General features: G+C 32.2%; 1 protein-coding gene across 1 annotated transcript in view; it reads right to left on the reverse strand.

Moving 5' to 3' along the window:
* Positions 1-7,229: 7,229 nt before the first annotated feature.
* LOC114333510 (juvenile hormone esterase-like) overlaps positions 7,230-24,242 on the reverse strand; it is a 130,196-nt gene continuing 113,183 nt past the window's right edge. Inside the window, exon 11 of the mRNA XM_050643797.1 lies at positions 7,230-7,469. Within this exon, the coding sequence (XP_050499754.1) occupies positions 7,283-7,469 (187 nt within the window). The 3' untranslated portion in view covers positions 7,230-7,282. The remainder of the gene's footprint in view (positions 7,470-24,242) is intronic.

The following is a 24,242-nucleotide window of genomic DNA, read 5'->3' on the forward strand; positions in this document are numbered from 1 at the left end:
CAACCTAATTTGGAATATAGGTTCTTTTTTGATGAATAAGATCGATGTTTTAAACCAGAAGAATCGGTTTACCAGAAGTTGTGTTTTTACTGTTGTTTTAGGTAAAAATATATTGTGTGTGTGTGTTTAGATTTATGACCTTGGTTTGAACCAATTGGCCAGCTCAATTTTTTTTTTTTTTATTTTCATAGACACAATTTCCTAATTTTAACTGATATACATTATATTTTAATAATCACAAACATATATTACATACATTACATTAAAAATACATACTAATAAAACACTATTACTAAATACTTATACTAAACCACTAATTGATATTAATTTTTTTTTTTTTTTTTTTTTTCTTTCGCGCTAAGACCTAAACCCGATTCATCCTCGCGGAGGTTTAGGCCTTATTTGTGATTTTTTTGTTTTTTTTTTGTTTTTTTTTTGTTTTTTTTTTTGTTTTTTTTTTGTATTTTTTTATTTTGTTTTTTTTTATTGTTTTTTAATATTTATTTATTTTTTTTATTATTTTTTTTTCTTTTTTTTATATTTATATTTTTTTTTAATTTTTTTTTATATATATATATTTTTTTTTTAAATATCAATTTTCATATTTTTTAAGTGGTTATAAACAATTTTATACAAATTTATATTTCGTATACATAAAATGGAATTTAAATTGGTGGGGAGAGTAACTCCTACTGTTTGTAGATTCTTAGATAACTGTTGATTCAGCATCTGGAAGTTTGCGCATTCGAAAATCACATGCTCTAAAGTACCCAACTCCCCGCATGTGCAGTTTTGAGAAATGGCCAACCCTAGTTTATTTTTGTGAACTGGATATAAACCATGTTTGTTCCTTGCTCTATTTAAGGTTTTAATGAAGTGCCGATTTGTAATGTAGTTAAACCACGGTTTTCTATAAATTTTTGGTTGGATATCATGAAATCGTACACCTTTAAGAGATATATCATATTCCAGTTGCCATTGCTCCATTTGTTTTTTCTTAAACCATTGTCGTAGATCAGTGACTGGCATTAATGGTTCTTCTATCGTTTCCCCTGTTGTAGTAGCATCCTTGGCAAGTCTATCCACTATTTCATTTCCGTTAATTCCATAATGAGCCTTAATCCAAACCAAAGAAATTTGTTTACCTGTATTCGTAAGTAACTGGATTGTTTCTAAAATTTTTATAATTACTACTGATGAAGTGCTTGATAATTTAGTTTGTACTATTGTGTCTACCGAACTTTTGCTATCTGTTAATATAACAAACTTATTCTTGTGATGGATATTAATATACCTCAAAGCTTGAAGAATTGCGATGAGCTCAGCAGTATAACTAGACATTTGATTTGAAAGTTTAAATTTTTTGGATAGATTTTCATTTGAATGGTAAAAGGCGCATCCAGTTGACTCAGCGAATTTGGATCCATCTGTATAAATACAATCGGACTCCGGCCATCTTTTCAGAATTGTTTTCTCAACAAACGTATTTATGTTAAATTGATTAACGTGTGGTTCAATATTAAGATAATAATAAGGAATTTGTAGTTCTAATAGGTTATAATCACAATTATAAAAGGGAAGGATGTCATTTCTGTAAACCTCGCTATTAAATTGGATTAATAGTTGATAACTGCTTATTACTTTGGGATGAATTTTACGTCGCCAGAAGGGACTATCTATTTTTGAATTGAGGTTTTGTATTTTCTCAGATCTTTTCTGTGCTAGGAGTTTTGACATAAAAACATCACACAAAAATTGCCGTCTAAGATGCAAAGGAGGCTCTGCTGCTTCAATTTCTAAAATATGTGTTGGTGTGCTTTGTATACATCCAAGACAAAGTCGTAAACACTTATTTTTTATTTTTTCCAATATCTCCAATTGAGTTAAATTTGCATTTCCATATAAAATACAACCATAGTCAATCACTGAACGTATTAGTGCTCTATAGAAGATTAGTGATATATTTGGATCGGCTCCCCACTTTGTGTGGCTAAAAGCTCTTAGTATATTTATTGCGTTTTCACATTTTTTTGACAAATGATGAATATGTTCTTTCCAAGAGAGCTTTTGATTTAAAATTATGCCAAGGTATTTAACAGATGTTTTATATGGGAATGTGAAAGGTCCTATATTAATTTGGTTTGGTGGTTGATAACGTCTTCTCGTAAATGAACACATGACTGATTTATCTTGAGAGATGCTGAATCCATTTCTTTGTGACCATTCGGCAATTCTTTCTGTGGCGTTTTCTAATGCATTGATTGAAGCTTCAATCGACTTCTTTTCCGTATAAATGCAAAAGTCGTCTGCGTACTGAAGTATTCTAGTTTCTTCGGTAATAGAACTAGTAACATCAGCAGTGTACAGAATAAACAATAATGGACTTAAAATACTTCCTTGAGGCAATCCAATTGATGTTGATTTGGGCGTACCTATCACTCCATTTATATTTAAATACACTTTTCTATCACGGTATAACTTCATTAAGTTCGCAATAACCCCTTCTGGAATTCCTATGGCGTATAATTTATCTGTCAATATGTCTAGATTAACTACATCATATGCTCCCTTAATGTCTAAAAATAGGCAGGATATTGAGTTGTTATGAGTAAATGCTAATTGTACATCAGTAACAAATGATGTTGTAACTTCTTGAGTTGAACGTCCTCTTCTGAATGCATATTGGACTGCTGATAATAATTGATTTTTCTCCAGCCAGTGTTCTAACCTGTTTTTAATAAGTCGTTCGTACGTTTTCATTATACAAGACCCCAATGCAATAGGTCTGTAGGAGTCTGCAGAATCTCTAGGTTTATTAGGTTTAAGAATAGGTACTATTAAATATTTTTTCCAATCGTCTGGTATGTTCGACTTGTTTGTATATATACTGTTATAAATGCCTAATAAGCGCTGCTTAGTTATAAATGGAATCTCAGCAATCATTGGGTAATGGATGTTGTCTATTCCGGGAGACGTATTATTTCTTTTCTTACAAGCTTGTTGTAATTCGTTCATTGTGAAAGGTTTATTTAGCATGTGATCATTTGTATAATTATTTTTGAACTCTCTTGGTTTTTCGTTAACCCAATTCGGACAGATTTTACTATGAAAATATTCTGTCCAGTCTCCCCACTCTATTTGATGTCTATTTGCTTGTTTCCTGTTTTTGAATCTGTTTAATTTAGCCCAAACATCTTTCATTGGAGTATTTTTGTTCAAACTTTCACAATACGATTTCCAACTAGCTCTTTTTGCTTCATTTGTAATTCTTTTAACGATCGCATCTTGATTTTGATACTTATTAAGATTATCCAAATTTGGATTCTCTTTATATTTACTAAATAACTGCTTGCGTTTCGTTACTGCATCTTGGCAGTCATTATTCCACCATGGTTTGCATTTTTCCCAAGTATTTCGTTTATTTGTACTCTTTTTTGGTATAGCTACGGTAGCTGCTTCGTTCATATCTTCTAATAATTTGTCATAACTATCGTCAATAACATTCAATGATTTTTCATATAACAAAGTGCTAAATTTTCTCCAGTCTGCCTTGTTAATTTTCCATATTTTATGACTTTTTGTTGGTGGTGGCGTTCCTCTAAGTTGACATTTCATGAGTATTGGCAAATGGTTAGAGCCATGGGGATCTTGAAGTACCTCCCACTGGAATAATTGACTGATATTTTGAGAGCATATAGTAATATCAATAGCACTTTTTCTTTGGCCTGGTCTAATAACAAGGGTTGGTTCCCGTGTATTTAAAAATACTAGATTTAATGAGTTTATTGCTTCTAACAGGTTTCTTCCTTCAAAGTCTTCTAGATCTGATCCAAAAGCCGAATGATGCGAATTAAAATCCCCACCAATTATACATGGTTTTGGTATGCTATTAAAAAAATTAAGAAATTGTGTCAGTGTAACTCTACTCAAAGGTTTTATGTAAACTGAAACAAGATAAACTTCCTTAAATTGACCAATCCGAACACACACACACCTAGCCATAATCTTTTCCATTTGAGGTAAATCTATCTCAGAAAAACTAATTTCATCCTTAATTAAAATTGCTACACCAGCTTTTCCATCCTCTCTATCTAAACGTGAACAATTATAACCTACGAAATTATAATAAATATTTGGTTTAAACCAAGTCTCCGAAAGAAGACCTATATTGATTTTATATTCATGAAGTAAATACTCCAAATTACATTTATTTGAAACTGCTGATCGGCAGTTCCATTGTGTAATAGAAAAGGTTTTGTTCATGTCTGCGAGCTTAATCCCTGTTTATTGAGTCTGTCCTTAATAATATTAACCACTTCAAACTGTTGAACATTTAAAATATTATCCCTATTTAAAGACTTTAATATATCCATAACTAATTCAAATACTAATGTTATCGTTTCTGTTTCTGACATTTCATTCGTTTTAATAATATTCTCTCGGTAAGATTCTTGACTCAAAATACCCCCTTGTAACCTAGCGATTTCAATTGGTTTAGTTATTTTGATTGCTTCATTAATACAAGGATCAGGTGTTTGAGGCCTGGCCCTTTTCGTTGGATTTCTATAGATAGTGTATTTATGGGAATCTATGGGGCTAGACTGCGAAAAACCTGAAGAATATGGAAGAGCAGCTTGACTTGGAAGGAGTGGAAAAGCTTTTTGAGACGCTAATTCTATGGGAAATTGAGGATTTAATGTTTTATTTTCACTAGTAGTTGCATTTGCATATGTTCTATTGGGGATTAATTTAATTGCGTCATTGTATGTTAAATTTTTTTGAGACATAATATCTTTAATAGTTTTTTGCCTCAGATATTCAGGACACAGCTGAAAATTTGTAGTTAAATGATCTCCGTTGCACTGAAGACATTTATTGTTTGGGTTTTCCGTGCATTTGGAGGATAAATGTTCACCGTGACATTTGAAACATCTAGACTTACCACGACACTGTCCACCCACGTGCCCGTAACGATGGCAATTGAAACACAAAATTACTTTCTGTACAAATAGTTCGACCGGAATTAATACCTTATTAATAACTACATACTTAGGTAAACTTTGTGCCCTAAAAGTCACAATAATACTTTTAGTTGGAACATATACCGTAGTATTATTCTCAACAATTTTCCTTTTTAATCTTTTGACTTCTACTACTGTAAATTTACAGTGGTAGTCATAGGCTTTAATTTTATTTTTTAACTCCTCATCTGAAATGTCTCTATCAATATCCCTTAAAATACCCTGACGATGAATCATAAATTTAGGTACATAAGCCTCAAGTTTATTTTCAGTAAACCTTTTTGATTTATTTTGATCTACTAAAAAATTGGCCCATTTTGACTCTCCAAAAACTACTTTTACTCGATGTTTTCCTGCCAAATCAATTCTTTTTATTTTATTATCCAGTTCCGGCCAATTTTTTAGTATTATATCACCAACCCTAATCGCATTTAGACGTAAATCACTTTTATTTTCAATTATTACTTCAAAAGGACCTGTGTCAGTTTGTAAATATTTATAGGTAGTTCTAATGTCATTTGTATTTATTTGGGACGAGTTTGACGAAATATGAAGTTGATTTTTACTTACGTTTGAGCTGCTATTGACATTTTTATTAATATTATCGATACCTGAAACCGCTGTTATTTCCATATTATTATTCTGTTCTTCTCTAAACTTGTAAAATTCGTCCTCTCCGGGATCGGGAGATAAAAAATATATTGTTTCTTTTTCAATTCTTTCGCCCTGTATATATAAATTTTTCAAAAAGGTAATACCGCCATTAAAAAGAGTATAAAAATATTTTTTAGGAAATATTTTGAACTTTTCAGTTATGTTTATTACCATTTAATAAATGCATAACGTATGTTCACATGTACCTATGGGCGACAGATTCATTCTGAATGCCCGCCATTCTTGTAAAAGACAAAATCTGAAATGGCCTCATATCTAAATTTGAATCTTTGTATGTGTAGTACGTGTGGTCCATATTATGTGCTTCTACCATTAAATGCACAATAATTCTTAGATTATTACTTGCACGAATCTGCCGCACATAGGTACCTACATGTGAAGATACGTTATGCATTTATTAAATCGTAATAAGTATAACTAAAGAGTTCAAAATATTTCCTTAAAAATATTTTTACGCTCTTTTCAACGCCGGTCTTACCTTTTGAAAAATTAATATATACAGGGTGAAAGAATAAAAAAAAACATATTTTTACAAAAAAATCAGAGAAAATTCAAGAGCTCAATCTTATACATAAAAGAAGAACCTATAAACTAAATTTGGTTGTAATCAGACTTTTCGTTTAAAAGTTATCCGTGCTATTAGTCACATATGTATAGTCGCCATTTTGAATGCCCGCCTTTTTTGTAAAAGGCAAAATCTGAGATGGCCTAATATATAAATTTGAACCTTTGTATGTGTAGTATATGTTGTCCAAATTATATGCTTCTACCGTTAAATGCACAATAATTCTTATAATATTTGCACGAATCTGCCGCATATAGGTACATGTGAAGATAAGTTATGCGTTTATTACATGGTAATTAACATAACTAAAAAGTTCAAAATATCTCCTAAAAAATATTTTTACGCTCTTTTCAATGACAGTATTACCTTTTTGAAAAATTAATATATACAGGGTGAAATAATTAAAAAAACCACAATATTTTTACATAAAAACCCTGGAAAAACAAAACTTCTGGTGAACCAATTCTTCCGGTTCAAGAGCTCAATCTTATACATCAAAAAGAAAACTCATATACCAAATTTGGTCGAAGGCGGACTTTTCGTTTAAAAGTTATCGTGCTATTAGTCACATATGTATCGTCGCCATTTTGAATGCCCGCCATTTTTTGTCGAAGGTAAAATCTGAGATGGCCTCATATCTAATTTTGAACCTCTATATGTGTAGTATAATATGTGGTCCAAATTATATGCTTCTATCATTAAATGCACAATTCTTATAATATTTACACGAATCTACCGCACATATTTTGTCTTTTTGAGCTTGAACATAGCACCTCATTATAAATTAGAATTTTTTCTTGAGGTAAATGGAGGTGAAAACCTTTAGTGACTGTATTAATTATATTTATTATTACTTAGACCAAAATTGATAATATTTCTGAACAAAATGAGAAACTACGTGATTTCCTTTTAATTATTTTTCTTGATGTTTAAGTTATTAATTAATAGGAATTAAATAAAACAAATAGTAAAGTTAAATAATGTTATGTATTGAGTTTATAATAAATATTTTAATACTTGGTTAAAAGGTGTCATATGGTTTTATAGCGTCCTTTTCATATATATTTATCCAAGCGTCGTATACGCGTTTCTTGAGATCTTTTTTGATTGTAAATGTTTCATTCATATCCAAATACTGAAATTCGTTTGGTGTTACCTTCGGCCAAGAGTTTATTCCTAGGAGTTCGGTTTTATCAGAAACGGGATTCCTAGAATAAGAAAAAAAACATACAATTATTTGTTTTTAGTAAAAACTGGCTGGACTAAACTGACTTCGTACTATACTAAAATTTTAAACAAACTTATAAGTAATTATTTTAATAAAAAAATTGGCAGTATAGAGAATATCTTGGAGAGTGGCGTAGCTAGCCCCACAGGGGCTCCAAGTTTGGCGCGGGGCCATTTTTCACCACTGATATGGCATAGTGCTCAAAAAATTTTCAACAAAAGAAGCAAAAACGCTTGCATAGAATAGAATAGAAATATGCTTTATTCTCACTGAAAGTTTTACAGTTTTATGGACAAAGCTTACAAAGATTAGGAAAAAAACAATAACAAATACAATTTACTAAAATTACAAAAATCGTCAATATTATTACAAAATAAAAGATAATGAAATAAAACAGAACAATACAGGGTGTTTCATTAATAATTGGAAATATTTAATATTATTCTAAGATTAAACAAATCATCTGGTAGTTTTTAAAAAGGACTAAGAGGAAAATTTAACTTGCACTGAATGAGTCCGGTTGAATGTGTTTAGCAATAATTATTCTTTGTTTTATGTTTATACTTTTGTAATATTGTCTCCCTGTGAAATTTTATTAAGTAAATTTTACAGAGAGGCAATAAGAATAAAATTGTATAAAAATTTATATTGAGCAAATTAAAAAATAAATAATAAAAAAAAATAATATGTATACAAAAAAGTAAAAAAAAACAAGAAAAACGAAAACAAAAAAAATAACAAAAAGTATTAAAAAACAAAAAAAAAACAAAAAACAAGAAAAAAAAAAACCAAAAAAAACAAAACAAAAATAAATAAAAAAGTTAAATTATAAAATAAAAAAGAGAAAGAGATTAAAAACACAAAGAAGGTCTAAATCTCCGCGGTGTTGAACCGGGTTGAAAAAAAAACTTTATATTTATTAGTATTAAGTATTAGCATTTAGTTTTTTTTGTCAAATTTCATTATTTGTAAATTACTTTAAGTTGGTTAGGGCCATGAATGAAGGGTATATCTGCCGGTCAATTTAATGTTTCCACCCCCCTTTTCGGTTTTTTGCTTTTTATTTATTTCAGTATCTACCTATGTATGTATGTCGTATGTGCGTGCATAAGTATTATATGTGCGCATATGTACGTAATCTTATTATATTTGGAATATTGTAGCAAACAGTAATTTAGTATCTATCGTGGCTGAATGGATCAAGTAATCCAAAGCCAATAAGGAAAGAAAAAAAATTTTAACTGTAGATTACTGGGCTAAAAATGTTAAGGATTAACCCAAATCACCTACTCCGAAAATGCTTCCCAAGGCACATCAGACAAACATGAAACGTAAATTACGTTTCATGGAAATAAAACACTGCTAAACAAATATACGTTCGGTTAATTATGAAACTCTCCGAAAATAAAAATGTATCATGAGCATGAATCACACTCGTTTCATTGGTAGGCGGACTTTAAGATGTGTTTAGCAGTGTTTTATTTTCATGAAACATGTTTCACGTTTCATGTTTCATGTTTTTCGTTTCATGTTTCTTTGGTGTGCGGCTTGCCTAAGGGAGCTGGAGTTCTTTGAAGATATGGTGACTTTTAATCAGTTTTTTTAAATACCTCTAGAACACTTCTATTTAGAGAAACGAAAACTGGTACGTCTATTTATCTTCCAGAGATAAATCGATTTCATAAATGGTGAATTTCTAGTATCGGTCATATGCGTCCTCTTTGGGTAGGGCAACGGTTATTTTATCGCATAACTTTTTTGTCTTTGATTTTTAAGCATTTTTGACACTGGATTATTAAATCGTGAGGTATTCTAGTACTAAAAGTTATTCTTACTTTAAGTCGGTAGAATACACCGTTTTCTAGAAAAATCGATTTAAAATTTTTTCGTTTTTTGAATTTGATCAAAATTAAAAAAAAAAAAAAATAAATAAAAAAACGGTGTATTTTACGGACTCTAAGCAAGAGTAACTTTAAGTACTAGAATACCTCATAATTTAATAATCTAGTGTCAAAAATGTTTCAAAATTAAAGACACAAAAAATAATGCTATAAAATAATCGATGACCGACTCAAAACGGACGCATATGACCGGTACCTACTAGAAATTCGCAATTGATGAAATTGACTCATCTCTGGAATAAACGTACCAGTTTTCGTGTTTTGTTGTTTTTCGTAATTTTTCTCATATTAAAAAACACAAAAATTTTCAAATCGACATTTCTAGAAAACGGTGTATCCTAGCGACTTAAAGCAAGAGTACCTTTTATTACTAAAATGCCTCACAATTTAATAATCCAGTGTCAAAAAGAGTTAAAAGGTAAAGATAAAATAGGAAGATAAATAGGAGTACCAGTTTTCGTTTCTCTAAATAGAAGCGTTCGGGAGGTATTTAAAAGAAAACTAATTACAAGACGCCTATTTCAAAGAGCTCTAGCTTCTGTAAGAAGCAATTTCAGACTAGGTGATTTGAGTAAAATCTTAATACATATTTACTTAAAAAATCAATGGGAAAATCCCAATAGTTGGCTGTATACCATAGTTTAAAAAACCAATACAGAAGTAAAAACTTCGAGATGTATTCTGGTATAAAATCGTTTATTTAAAACTATAAAATGTCATCGATTGTAGAACGTTTTCGTTCTAAACAGAACATCTTCAGTGCCTAGAATGAAGTATTTCCACGTTAGTTTAAAGCAAAAGGTTAAAAATGTGACTGTTAAAATGAAAAATGTGGGAATACTTACATCCTGCCGAGTATTTTGAAACTAGCACACTATAAATAGTGTTAACATCACATATATGGTTTACATAATGTAATATGTTAAAATGTTATGACTACAAGTCGATGTTAATAGATAAAGTAGAACACATGCTAAAAGGGTGCCATGGTTCCCTGCTCGAAGATGCTAGGTACTTGCCAATTCAATGGGCACAGACCAACTGAGAAATTATGAAGTGGATATACAATTTGACAAGGGTGACATGACATGACAAGATAAAGCCAATTTTTGGTTAAAGTTTCATTTGATTTTGGATTTTTTAATAAAATGCGAAGGTTTGTCTGCAAAAATAATTTAAATTATTTGAATAATAAAATCTACTGTAAAGTTTAAATTAGCAACTCTCTATTCCAGAATAACTTATAGATTCATTAAATTTAATGCAGATATATTACATGGTATAAGTTGTGACGTCATCGGATGTGAAATGACGAGATGAAAGTTGAGTTTTGTTGAAACAAGGAAATACACTACATAATAAAAGATAATTAGACTTGCGTGGAGAAACAAAGCTAAACAAACTGAAAAAACCAGAATTTAAGAGTATTTTTATGTGATGAAATGTGGCAAGCAGGCAACAGGTTGAAGGTAAACGGTAGAATATTGCGAGAAAACAGTATATATACAAAAGGTGGCTATTTATTGTGTTAAATTTATTATTATACTATTGTAATGAATAATTATGTCTGTTAAAAGTTGGAAAATATTTGTTAACAAAATTAAATAACTAAAGATTACTGTTAGTGAGGTAGATATATGTGTGAAGGATATGATTGTATATAGTATTGTGAAATGAATAAAAGTATGTAATAATATAATAAAATTAAACTATGTGACATAAAGTCTAATTCATCTTTATGTAGTTTTGAAAGGACTGAATGTATTGGAAGTAATGTATCTTGATAGTCTACCAACGTAGAATAGTGAATAAAATAATTAGAATGAGAGCTACCAATATAGGTCAAATTGTGGGTTGGTGTCAGTATGTAAAGAAGAATCTAAATTGAATGAGTATATGCAATAGAAATGTATGAGATTGATTTCTATTGGTGATAGTGGAGTGAACAGACATATTTACTTAATTTCCAATTATTAATGAAACACCCTGTATATTGCAAAATTTTAATAAATTGCAAATTGCATAATACAATCTTAGGGACTAATAAGTTCAGCGTATAACACTCAGATATAGATAATAATAATAAATCTAATAAACTCTAATAATCCAAAGTCGAAAAACAGATTTGAATTGAGACTCATTTAAACAGATTCAGTGTTTTCAAGCGAAGGGTGAATAGACATTGAAAAGGAGCGTAAACAAAGAAGCTCTGTTCTTTAATGGCGAGCGACCGGCAAACAGATATACCCAAATACAATTTATAGATAAAGAACAGATTTATACGCAAAACAATACACAGTGTTTCAATGTTTCAAATAATCAAAGGTAAAGCGATTACAAATATTGCAATTTCGCATTATACATTATACAATGTCTCACACAGCCAACGGTAAATAGGCAATAAAAAGTAGCTTGAAAACAAAAAACCTATGTTGTTATAGAACGGCGAGAGGCAGAAAATAGATAGGTACCTATACAGTACATAAATATAGCTTTTAATAAAGAATCCATTAAGCGGAAAACATACCAACGCGATCTCGACGCGATAGCGTTCACGATGGGATCGCGATTCAACTCGTCTCAAGCTAACAAATGAATCAGCACATACTTGTTGCGATCTATTGGCGATCAAAGGAATTTGTGCAGCGTTCTGACAGCGATCGCGGCGGTATACGCAGTAATAAAATTGATATATTCTTCGACCTGTCCCACCCAGGTTATAAGAACATGCATATTAGAAATAAATGTTTCATCAAAACTTTCTAAATTCATTCTATAATATGTATAGAAACCGTCTATACCTCTCTGCGAAGTTCTGGGAATAATTTTTGAAATTCTCCTTATTGCTTGTACCTCAGGTTAATGTTATATACCTACCGAAATATCTTTTCTTTTTCTGCAAAATAAACTACATGCATGTCTTCATTATTAAATGGAACTAATAGAACGCCCACGCATACCTTTTATTAAATTTCTTTGTTTCTTCTTCTTCTTAACGTGCCCTATCAAGTCCCCTTGACTTTGGCGATTAACATGGCGAAACTGTCTCCGTCTCGAGCTATTCTAAATAGTTGTTCTGCCGAATTAATTTCGAATAATGAAGGTTACCTGGCTTCAAATTATACTGCAACAAGCAGTGTTTCTTCTTCTTGTAAATCGCACATTTTATACGCAATATTTCCAACTGTATTATTTACACTAATCAAATGGCAGATAGCTACCGCTCCGATGTGTTCGCTTTCTAGAGAAACCAAGATCGCCATCGCCATCGTGGACGCGATCGCGTCCACGATGGCCATGGCGATCTCGGTTTCTGTAGACAGCGAACACATCGGTGCGATAGCGACCTGCGATTTCATTAGTATAAAATTATTCAATAATACAGTTGGAAATATATTATAGTACATACAATGTGCCACTTACAAGAAGAAGAAGCATTGCTTGTTGCAGTATTGTTGGATGAAGAAAGGCAATTCAAATATTGAATGGGTTGCATATGTGAGTCCATATTAAATGAAGTAAAGAAACACAGACTTACTCACAATCATTTAAGAATACTTTGTCAAAGTATTATTAAATGATTGTGAGTAAGTCAGTGTTTCTTTACTTCATTTAAATGCAATTCAATTAAATTCGAAGGTATGTAACATAATCAATTCCGAAAAAGAAAGAAATTTAATTAAAGGTACAGGGCTTTTCAACGATTCTCTATTTGAAACGTTGCACCACTTCTGAGTTCTGAACGCTAACTAATTATATTGCCGCGATCGCCGTCAAAACGCTGCACAAATTCCTTTGATCGCCAACAGGTCGCGACAAGTATGTGCGGATCCACTTGATTGTTTGAGACGAGTCGTATCGCGATCGCGATCGTGAACGCCATCGCGCCGAGATCGCGTTAGTATGTTCTCCGCTTTACACGAAAATGTCGATATCCTAACAATACAGTAACAAAAATACAGGTCATAAACATAGGCGTAGCGTGACCTAATAATTTGGGGGGGGGGGAGTGGTGGTCCCGTGGAAACTTTTTTGAAAACTACCACTTAAGAACTAAAGTAAAGTATATGTGTATTTTTGTTAAACATTGGTTTTAATCAATTTTTACTATATTGATGGATTGTAAAAAGACTCAATTTCAAAATATACAAGTTTATTCTATTCTAGACATAACTGCATGGACATTTATAACACAAAAACAAATTTGTGTACAAGACAAAGTTTTAAGGTGAACAGAACTACAGTAATGGTTTTCAACGAACCAATTTTCGTTAGTTCTAATGAAGCATTAGCCTCCTATCGGCTAGATTTGAAAATCTGTCAACTAACAGATCTAGTTTTTTATCTTTCATGTATTCAGACGTCAATTCTTGCTCAATAGACATCAGGGCAAGCCCACTTAAGCGGTCTTCTGTCATGGTGCTTCGAAGAAATGTCTTTAGCCTTCGTAGTGTAGAAAACGATATTTCTGCGCTTGCTGTTGTGATAGGCCACGAAAGTGATATTTCTAGTAGCTGCCAAACATCTGGTGCACTGGCTTGAAGATCATTCTCAATAAAAAAATCAGCCAACTCTTGGAACGTTACTTTTGTGGTTGCTTTGTCTGTTTTGACAAAATTGTTGTTTGCATAACAGTGAAAAAACTTAAGATGTGCAGAGAAACTTAAAGACAAGTTATAAAACTTTTGGATTGCCATAACAGCGTTGTTGTCAATTTCGGTCCAATTAAATAGTAACTGGGCAATGCAGTTGATTTTATCATAATCGTTCTTTAAAAAACGAGATTGCAAGTTTACAATTACTGTGTCTAAAGCAGCAAAGTAAATGTCAGTCTTGAACATCTGTTCAGGTGATTGATGAAATGCAGCATCTAAAGAGCTACTACTAGCTTCAAGTTTTTTCGGAATCTTCCGTTTGCGTGGTAGTGAAGGCCTTTCAACTGACAAACCTTTCATACCATATTTGTTACACTGTTCTTCTGACTCATTCCACATCTGAATAAAGCCATCATCATTTCTGTCCAGTTTTAAACAGTCAATGACTGATTCAACTTTTGCAAAAACCTTAGAAATGTCAAGAGATTCACTCTGCAGTTCTTTGGAGAGTATATCAGTCTGACTCAAAACACTGTGCAATAGTTTTAAACTGAATACAAATTCAAATGTGCTGATTTGTTTGGCTAGACCATCAGCTTCGGCTGCAATTTTACGATTTGATACATCGTTTGCAATAACTTCCAAAGTTTCGTACACTTCAGGGAGCTGCTCTAGAATTACATGGATTGCTTTGTGTCGAACTGTCCATCTAGTTCGAGACAAGCTCACCAGTCTTTTCATTTTTGTTTCTCCGCTTTGCTTACATATTGATTCAAATATTGAAAACCTGTTAGCTGATGCATTAATTAAGTTATACAGGTTATTTACTATGGATAAGCAATTCCGAAGCTGTCTTATTTCTTCACAAAATCTCTGAACAGCCAGATCAAGCAAGTGGGCATGGCAGTGTGTGTACAAAGCTTTAGGCTCTTCTTCTTGGAACCTTGAGGCAACACCTTTGAATTTGCCGCTCATGTTACTAGCTCTATCATATGCCTGGCCGTGCATTTTATTTAAGCTTATACCCAACTGCTGCAGATACTGTTTAATAGTGTGATGTAAATTTTCACCAGTAGTGTCTGACACATCAACGAAGCCCAAAAACCTTTCATTGATTTTAATGTGTCCATCTATTTTAGTAATGTATCGAATGCAAATGCTAAGCTGTTCACGGGTTGAAATATCCGTAGTTTCATCACAAATAATTGAGTAGGCCAAAGCCTCACTCACCTCTTGGACAATTTGTTGAAGCATTTCACTTTTTATGCAATCTATTATCTCATTTTGTACCTGGGCACTTTTGTATGAATGGACTGGGGATTTCATTAATGTTTGGATTCCTTTCTCCATTTCAGTAGATCTCAGTTCTAGCAGTTCTATAAAGTTCCCCCTGTTAAATGAAGCAGTACTCTCATCATGTCCTCTTAAGGCAAGATTCTGTATTCCAAGGAATAGGATGTTTTCAATTATGAATTTTAAATACCTCCTATTCATCTCAACCATTTTAGTATGTGCCGAGGACAACGAATCTGCTACCGTGCTTCCTGCTTTTCTATACTCATTGAGAAACTGTTTAGATTTTTGATGCATTTCACTCTTCTCATGTTTCCTGAATTTTTCCAAAGCTTTCTTCCAATTGTTCATGCCCAGTTTAGTGAATGACTCCTCCCCGCGACCAGACTTATGTTGACAAAATAGTCGGCATGGGTAACAAAATGCAGCGTCTGTAATGGGGCTATATTCGACCCAATTAAATTCACTGTACCAGGATTCTTTGAACTGCCTCGATTTGGATTGAATCTTGCTTACCTTAAAACAATCAACAGGCTGAAATGCTCCTTTTGCAATATCTGCACTTTGTACTCCCAATGAAGGATCTCTACTTTCGCCCTGGAATGTAGCATCACGATCTGGGCGTAAACAAGATGGCGATTCATCACCAACGCTACCTCCAGTGCTACTTCCCGCTAAATGTCTATCTTCATTTACACTTTCACTTGAATTTCCAAGTTTTTTAAAGAATGTTAGTACAGAGGACTGTTTCTTAGACATGATAACAAACGAACATCCGCAAAAATTACACAAACAATAGCAGCTCAGCTAGTAACAATTAGCTTATTGAACGAATAAAACGTGGCGACCACCTACACAACACAACACACGCGCACTGAGCTGGTATGATATCCCTCCGCCAGGCGTCGGCTGAGCTCGGGTGCATTCGATCGGCTGCTCCAGCTCGGGCGCAACCGGCCAGAGTCGGCTCACCGGCACTTGTAAATTTAGTTGTAACACGCGCATACTTTACACACACAGAATCAAATTAGATGCATACAGAAAAATAGACTAACGGGGGATCTATATTAGTTATTCATTCGTAACTTTTAGTGTATACATATACGTAATTTAAATATAATTTATATTATTTTTTTCTTTTTTTGCATAATGTTGGGGGGGCACGTGCCCCCCGTGCCCCCCGGCCCGACGCCACTGGTCATAAATTAAATCACATATTATCGGACCAAAAATAGTTCGAATGAACCTAACTTACCTTAGTACAAATATGCACATAAAAAAAGTAACAGCCCTTTGAAATTACAAAATGGAAATCGATTTTTTCGAATATATCGAAAACTATTGGAGATTTTTTATTGAAAATTGACATGTGGCATTTTTATGGCAGGAACATCTTAAAGAAAAATTATAGCGACATTTATGCACCTCATAAAAAATTTATGGGGGTTTTGTTCCCTTAAACCCCCCCAAACTTTTGTGTACGTCTCAATTAAATTATTATTGTGGTATCATTAGTTAAATTCAATATTTTTAAAACTTTTTTGCCTTTTAGTATTTTATCGATAAGGCAGTTTTTATCGAGTTGAGGCTTATTTTTTAATATGTTTACATACAATTTTTATTGGGGTTTTGTTCTTTTAAACCCCCCAAATGTTTGTGTACGTTCCAATTATAATATTACTGCGGTACCATTAGTTAAACAGTGTTTTTAAAACTTTTTTGTCTCTTTGTATTTTTTCGAGAAGGCACCTTTTATCGAGATGTGGCTTCTTTCTTAATATGGTACAAAATATACCTAAAAATATAAATCATAAATAAATTTTCATATTATTACCAAGTCTCCATAATCGTATTAACCATATACAAATATGTGGTGGATTTGAAAAATATTCAAAATATCTCGATAAAAACTGACTTTTCGAAAAAGTACTAAGAGGCAAAAAAGTCTTAAAAACATAGTCTTTAACCAATGGTACTACAATAATAATTTAATTGGAACGTACACAAAAGTTTGGGGGGGTTTAAATGAACAAAACCCCCATAAAATTTTTATGGGGTGTCTAAATTTCACTATAATTTTTTCTTAAGATGCTACTGTCATAAGAATGCCACATGTCCATTTTCAATAAAAAAATCTCTAAGAGTTTTCGACATATTGAAAAAAAATCTATTTTCATTTTGTAAGTTCAAAGGGCTGTAACTTTTTTTATGTGCACATTTGTACTAAGGTAAGTTAGGTTCAATCGAACTATTTTTGGTCCCAGAATATGTGATTAAATTTATGACCTGTATTTTTGTTACACCCTGTATAATATGTACCTACACTGTTTCAAAGCTTTTTAATAGTGAAATAATTGCAGAATATTTTGTTCAATTTTTTGAATGGAATTTTATTTCGACATGCCGCGTTGGGGCCTCTGAATGTCGGGGGCCCCGTATAATTGATACGACTGGTACGGCGGTAGCTACGCCTCTGATCTTGGAACAACAATAACTGAAGACAACAGAGAATCACAAGAAATAAACAATAGGATACAAGCCGACAACAGAAGTCTTTATGTTTTTCAAAGCCTTGTAAAATTGAAACAATTAACAATATGTACGAAGATAAAACAAACTATAAAACAATCATATGATCCGTAGTGATTTATGGCAGCGAAATGTGGATGATAACAAAGGCAAACGAATAGAGACTGCGTGTTTGGGTAACAAAAATCCTAGGGAAGGATAACAACTAACAAAGAGCTCGAAGAGCTATACCCAGACACCAACATAATAAAAGAAATAAAGTCCAGAAGACTTCAATGGCCAGGACACCTTAACCCTTCGTGCCGGACCGTCATTCGGCAAGTCGGCTCCTGTATACGGATTCGAGCGCTTACCGAGCGGCTTCGCGCGGTCGGTTAAAATACAGTATCACACTACAACTAATTAAAGTTAATGTAATAATAACACTAATTTTAGAAATAAAACTATTTTTATTAAATTTATTATTCTACATAGTATGTGAGTTAAATCCATAAAAAAACCATTTTAAACAAAAATTATTAAAAAAGATAAACAAGATAATTCGTATGGAATTCCCCAGATTATTTTGTGCTCGATATCGTCCTAGTCTCCTAATCTGGGAAATTCCATCCGAATTATCTTGCAAGGGATAGTAAGGTAAGTTGTAAACAGCAGCACAGTAAATTCACCTCCCACACATTCCAATCAGTCAAACATCCAAACAACCTTATCACCAATCAAATTAACTAAATCTAATCTCCCTATGGTCATCACCCACTTTTGGGCGTGGTCTCCCCACTTTTAGATTTGAATAAGGTAATTCGGACAGAACAAAAATACCTGAAATATGATGAAGATGGTGGCACCGCCTCATGGCGAACGAAAACTCATGATGCACCCGTGTGCATCACCGTACTGAGCGGACAGTCAAGCATGATGCACACGGGTGCATCACCGTACCGAAGGGGTTAAAAGACATTCTGACCAAAGAACAATAAGGGTGTGATTGGAAGAAGTTCCAACTGGAAGAAGACCACGTGGACGCCATCGACTCCGGTGGCAAGATAATATATAAGTAGACCCGAAAGCTATGGGTGTTTAAGACTGGATGGAAATTGCTCAAGACAGAGAAGAGTGGAAGCATGTGGTCGAGCCGGCTAAAACCCACGAAGGGTTGAAACGCCACGGAGTAAGTCAGTAAGCAGTATAGAAAGAGTGCTGGTTTCTCATGGTCGTTATCCGATCTCATCACAAATCCTTCTTCATATTGGAGATTCATATAGAATCTCGAATATAACTCATTTTTTCGAATGATCTGAATAGCAAGTTTTTTTTCAAAGTTTTATTGTTTAACTTGAGTCATTGAGTTAAATAATAAAAATTATACAGGGTGTTTGGTAAAGAATGGACCATAACTTAACCTCAGGTTCTTGAGGTTAAAATAAGCCGATTTAGGCTAACTTACCTTAGTACAAAGTTTATAACAACCGAGATACAGGGTGTCAAAGTTAAACATTTTTTTATTTATTATTGAATATTTCCTGAGAGGTATGAGATAACAACATGAAATTTGGTATATGGGGGTTTTTTGGGTCGCAAAAACTAAATTCCCTACCAAAAATTATTTATTGCCCAGAGGGCGCCACATACGCCTTTCAGCACTCATTTATTAAGTTCAATTTTTTTATCCCTCACTCTGTATAATTTCGACATTAAAATTTTTATTCTCCTATTAGTTTTACTTAAAAAAGGTATACTTCTTACATCTCCCTAAACTCAACCGTTTTCGTCATAAACGTATTTTAAATCTGCGACACACCATCATTTTTAGCATAATATCATTGTAGTTCCAACCGAAAAATAACTTAAAACCATAATAATTGTGACAGTTTTCAAATTTATGCCATTGCATCGCAAATTTCATTTGAAGAAATTTGCGATATATTTTTGGATAATTTTATGGTTTTAAGTTATTTTTTGGGTGTAACTACAATGATATTATGCTAAAAATGATGGTGTATCTCAGATTTAAAATGCGTTTATCTCGAAAACGGTTGAGTTTAGGGAGATGAAAGAAGTATACCTTTCTTAAGTAAAACTAATAGGAGAATAAAAATTTTAATGTCAAAATTATACAGAGTAAGGGATAAAAAAAATTGAACGTAATAAATGAGTGCTGAAAGGCGTATGTGGCGCCCTCTGGGCAATACATAATATTTGGTAGGGAATTTAGTTTTCTCGATCCAAAAAACCCCCATATACCAAATTTCATGTTGTTATCTCATACCTGTCAGGAAATATTCAATAATAAATAAAAAAAAGTTTAACTTTGACACCCTGTATTTCGGTTATTATAAACTTTGTACTAAGGTAAGTTAGCTTAAATCGGCCTATTTTAACCTCAGGAACCTGAGGTTAAGCTATGGCACATTCTTTACCAAACAACCTGTATACTTACATTCTTTTTTTTTTGGTTCAATTAATTTAACTCAAAAATTATTTTTTTGGCCACCTATATAAGTAATGAGGTTAATGTTTATATTACTGAATAGAGGTTTTTTGTGTGAATTTGATGAAATTGGCTGAGCTAATTAGCCAGACAATTTATTTGAACAACCTTTCAGATGAGCTACCACACGACTCCTATTCCCATTAAAAAATCATCGATTACGTCCTCACGCCAAGATGGATGACGTCACTAGTATGATATATATGCCAAAAAATTATAATTTCAAAATAAAAATCGACCGGTTTCGGGATTTATCTCCAAAATCGCCCATTCTAGAGAAAATGAATTTATTCCATAATTTTGCTCCTCACTATACCGGATGGTGAATCGTCAAACAGGCCATAGGAAACACAATGGAAAATTATAAATTATTGAATTCCTGCTTCCCTAATTATTTTCCATTAAAAGTCATAAGAAACTATTTGCAAAGAATTTAAATCTCTAAACGAGTGTTAAGGCGGGGATACATATCCGCGCCGCAAACTCCGCGCCGTGTGAGCGCCGCGCGTTCGTGGCGCGGTTAATATTTGTTAAAATTTTTCATTTTGACGAACCTTCCGCGATCCAGAGGAAACTTACGAACATTTAGTAATTGTAGATAATTAGTATTAAATGTGGGTGCCTACATTGGATCCGTTTTTCTCCGATCAGATCAGATCCGATATCGGCCGACGTCGGGAGTAGCTTCTCCTATTCTCATCGAGAAATGTTTGGTTTCATTCCGATTGGTTGCAAGTTGAGTTGCAAGTTGGTGGCAAGTTGGTTGCAAGTTGGTTGCAAGTTGGTTGCAAGTTGGTTGCAAGTTGGTTACAAGTTGGTTGCTAGTTGGGGGTTGCAAGCTAACATGTTTAAATATATTCAATGTCATCATCTCATTTTCATTTTCCACGGTAAACATCAATAAGTTTGATATTTCCTCCCGACCACTCCATTACTAACAAATTATATTCAACTCAGGCGCCCCAAAACCAACAAATCACTCGCAAACCCGTCCAAATACGTATTGCGAACCATCAAAGCATTTGTTGAAAAGCCGACAGAAGTTAGATCGTGGTGCGCCGTGTGTGAGCCGTTTGTGTGCCAGTTGAAAACACGTACAGTTCGTCTAATTTACTTACCGTTGCACGTCATTATTTACGTTAGAGATCTAAGTTGACATTGTTGCCCAATTACAAAAAATTCTTGAATACATTTTAAATCAAATACATCACCCAATTTTTGCGGAAGTGGATTATACAGCAAAACAAATTAATATTCAATGTAAATAAATAAAAACTTTAGAAATAGAAAACAAGAATTGTTATATTCTTACGTTACAGTACATAATAAAAACATTAAATATAATGAAACAAATACTTATAGTAAAGAATATAACAAATATGAAGTGTCATCACCGCAACTGTCAAGTAAATGTTATCAATTTATGCCAAAATATCACCCTCGTTCGATTATAGTTACAGTGTATTCCGAACAAATGTGCTTTATAAAAACGCTTTAAAAAATCCATTTATACAAATTAAATGAAACATATTATTGTGTATTTCTTTAAGTTAACATTAATAGAAATCTTTAAATATTATTTCTACGCGTATATAACAAAATATGCCTAGTGGCTGTAACACCAGTGTACTCGGCAAAGTGATTCTAAAAAAGAACACACCTACCGCCTAATTATTTCGTGTTGGTATCATGTGACGTCTCGGGCTATGACGCGGATGACGTGCAACGGTAAGTAAATTAGATGTAGTATACTAATCTAACAAATATTCTGCGCGCGAGCGGCTCGCACACCGAGCAGAGCGCATATGTATAGCAGCCTTTAGATTTGTTCTACAAATTAAACACATTCCAAAATTTTACAAGAATATAATACATTTGCCAAAGTAATATTAATCAAATCATGAGAGATTTGACTTCTAAAAATTATACGAACAAGCTGAATTTTGCTGAGAATATCAATTTTGGAACCCCGAAAAAGATTTAAAAAAAGTTTGCCACTCCTACCCCCGCCTACCCCGGGCTTCCCGCTAATAGGGGAGTGCATATAGATTTTCACTTCTGAAAATATCAAACAAGATAGAACTTTTTGTAATTTTATTAAGAAATGTTTAATAAACAACATATCAAAAAGTTCTACTCGAGAAGTGGGTGCTTTAATTTTTATTAAATTATTATGAACTACGAAATTAGATGTTTTTTTAAATAACTCCGAAAATATAAATTTTAGAAAAAAACTGACCTGACCATTGAAAAATTCAGAAAATTTTACAAAAAAAAAATCTTATATAAAGAATTTTCTAAAATTAAATCTGTATCTTCTATAATTTTTTATGTATAACGCTTCTCACAAACATTGGCGCACTGTAAACTAACGTACGGCGAAGTGCACGGTTGAGTTATTTTAATGTAATTCTTTAACTAATGGATTAAATGAAATTTTACAAATTGAACATGAAAGAAGAATAAATATGCTATCTAATGGTTATAATAAAAATAAATAAAATGTATGATATAAGTACGGTGGGGGCGGAAAGTGAGTCTTACATGAATTTTGTTTAAAAATGATTTAAAAATGTGTAACTAATACAATTTTTCTTATACAACCCTCAATTTTGCACAACTTATCTTTCAAGCATATTACTAAATAACGTTTCATTCAAAAAAATCTCAAAAATTTAATTCACATGATATGATGTCTCAAAAATGTAATTTTTAAAATCTTCGTAGTTTTATAGAATTACCACCACTTTAAGACGGTATTACTCAAGTTTGAACAGATCTTTTACAGTTTTATAAGTGCTTTTTAAAGCTTAGGATGTAATCTTTAAAATTCACTAAACCATTTTACTTTAGAAATGAAATAGATTATTTCTTCTTGAGAAAATTAAGAAAGATAGCAAAAATGTAATACAAAAACCAAAAATTATCAGCTAAAAAAATGTTTATACAAAAGTGATCAAAAACTTTTTTCTGTAAAACTTACCTAAAATACATTTAATAATAAGCTTCAACAATAATAAATGTTCAGCAAAAAAATTTTTTTTTAGCTCTTATTCAGTATGTCTCCGTAACTTGCAAGCTATTGATAACTTTTTTCTTATCAGTTTTACGAAAAAAAGTTATTCTTTATAAAATACTCTGCATCGTATATAGTCTAATATGCAATCATCAAATATCAAATTTAATTAATTTTATACGAGGTATGTCAAAAAATATGAATTTCACTCAAGAGTAACGTACAGTTACATTTCACAATATCGAAAATTGTTATTAAGTTGTTTGGAATTAAAAAATTTGTTTTGGTGTTCAATTACATCCTTCTAATTAAAATATTGTGAATAATAAAGGCACTTAACTCTTAAGAAAAATTCGTATTTTTTACATACCTCGTATAAAATTAAAAAAGTTTAATATCTGATGGTTGTATCTTAGTTTTTAGACCAGGGAGAGCATTTTATGAAGAATAACTTTTTTTCGTAAAAGTGATAATAAAATAGTTATCATAATTGTAATAAAATGATGATGGGTATCCGTAATTTGAGAAAAAATTGAGAATTTTTTTTCGATTAGAATGATGTAATTGTATATTTAAACATAGTATTTAATTTCAAACAACTTTTCATAATAGCATTATTTGATATTCTGGAATATAAAGGTACTTTACTCTCTAACGAAATTCATATTTTTGACATAACTCGTATAAAATTAAAAAAATTTGATATCTGATGGTTGAGTTTTAGATTTTTGACTATCCAGAGCATTTTATGAAGAATAACTTTTTTTCGTAAAATTGATAATAAAAAAGTTTTCCATGTGGTTTCTAGCTACGCAGACATACTGTATAAGAGCTTCTGTATAAGAATTTTCAAATTGCAATGCCATATTCGGATCTATTCATTGTATTTAAAATCCATTGTATTTAAAAAATTGATTTCGAGTGCGTAAAT

This window comes from Diabrotica virgifera, chromosome 2 (assembly GCF_917563875.1).
Source record: "Diabrotica virgifera virgifera chromosome 2, PGI_DIABVI_V3a".
NCBI classification, from domain to species: Eukaryota; Metazoa; Arthropoda; class Insecta; order Coleoptera; family Chrysomelidae; genus Diabrotica; species Diabrotica virgifera.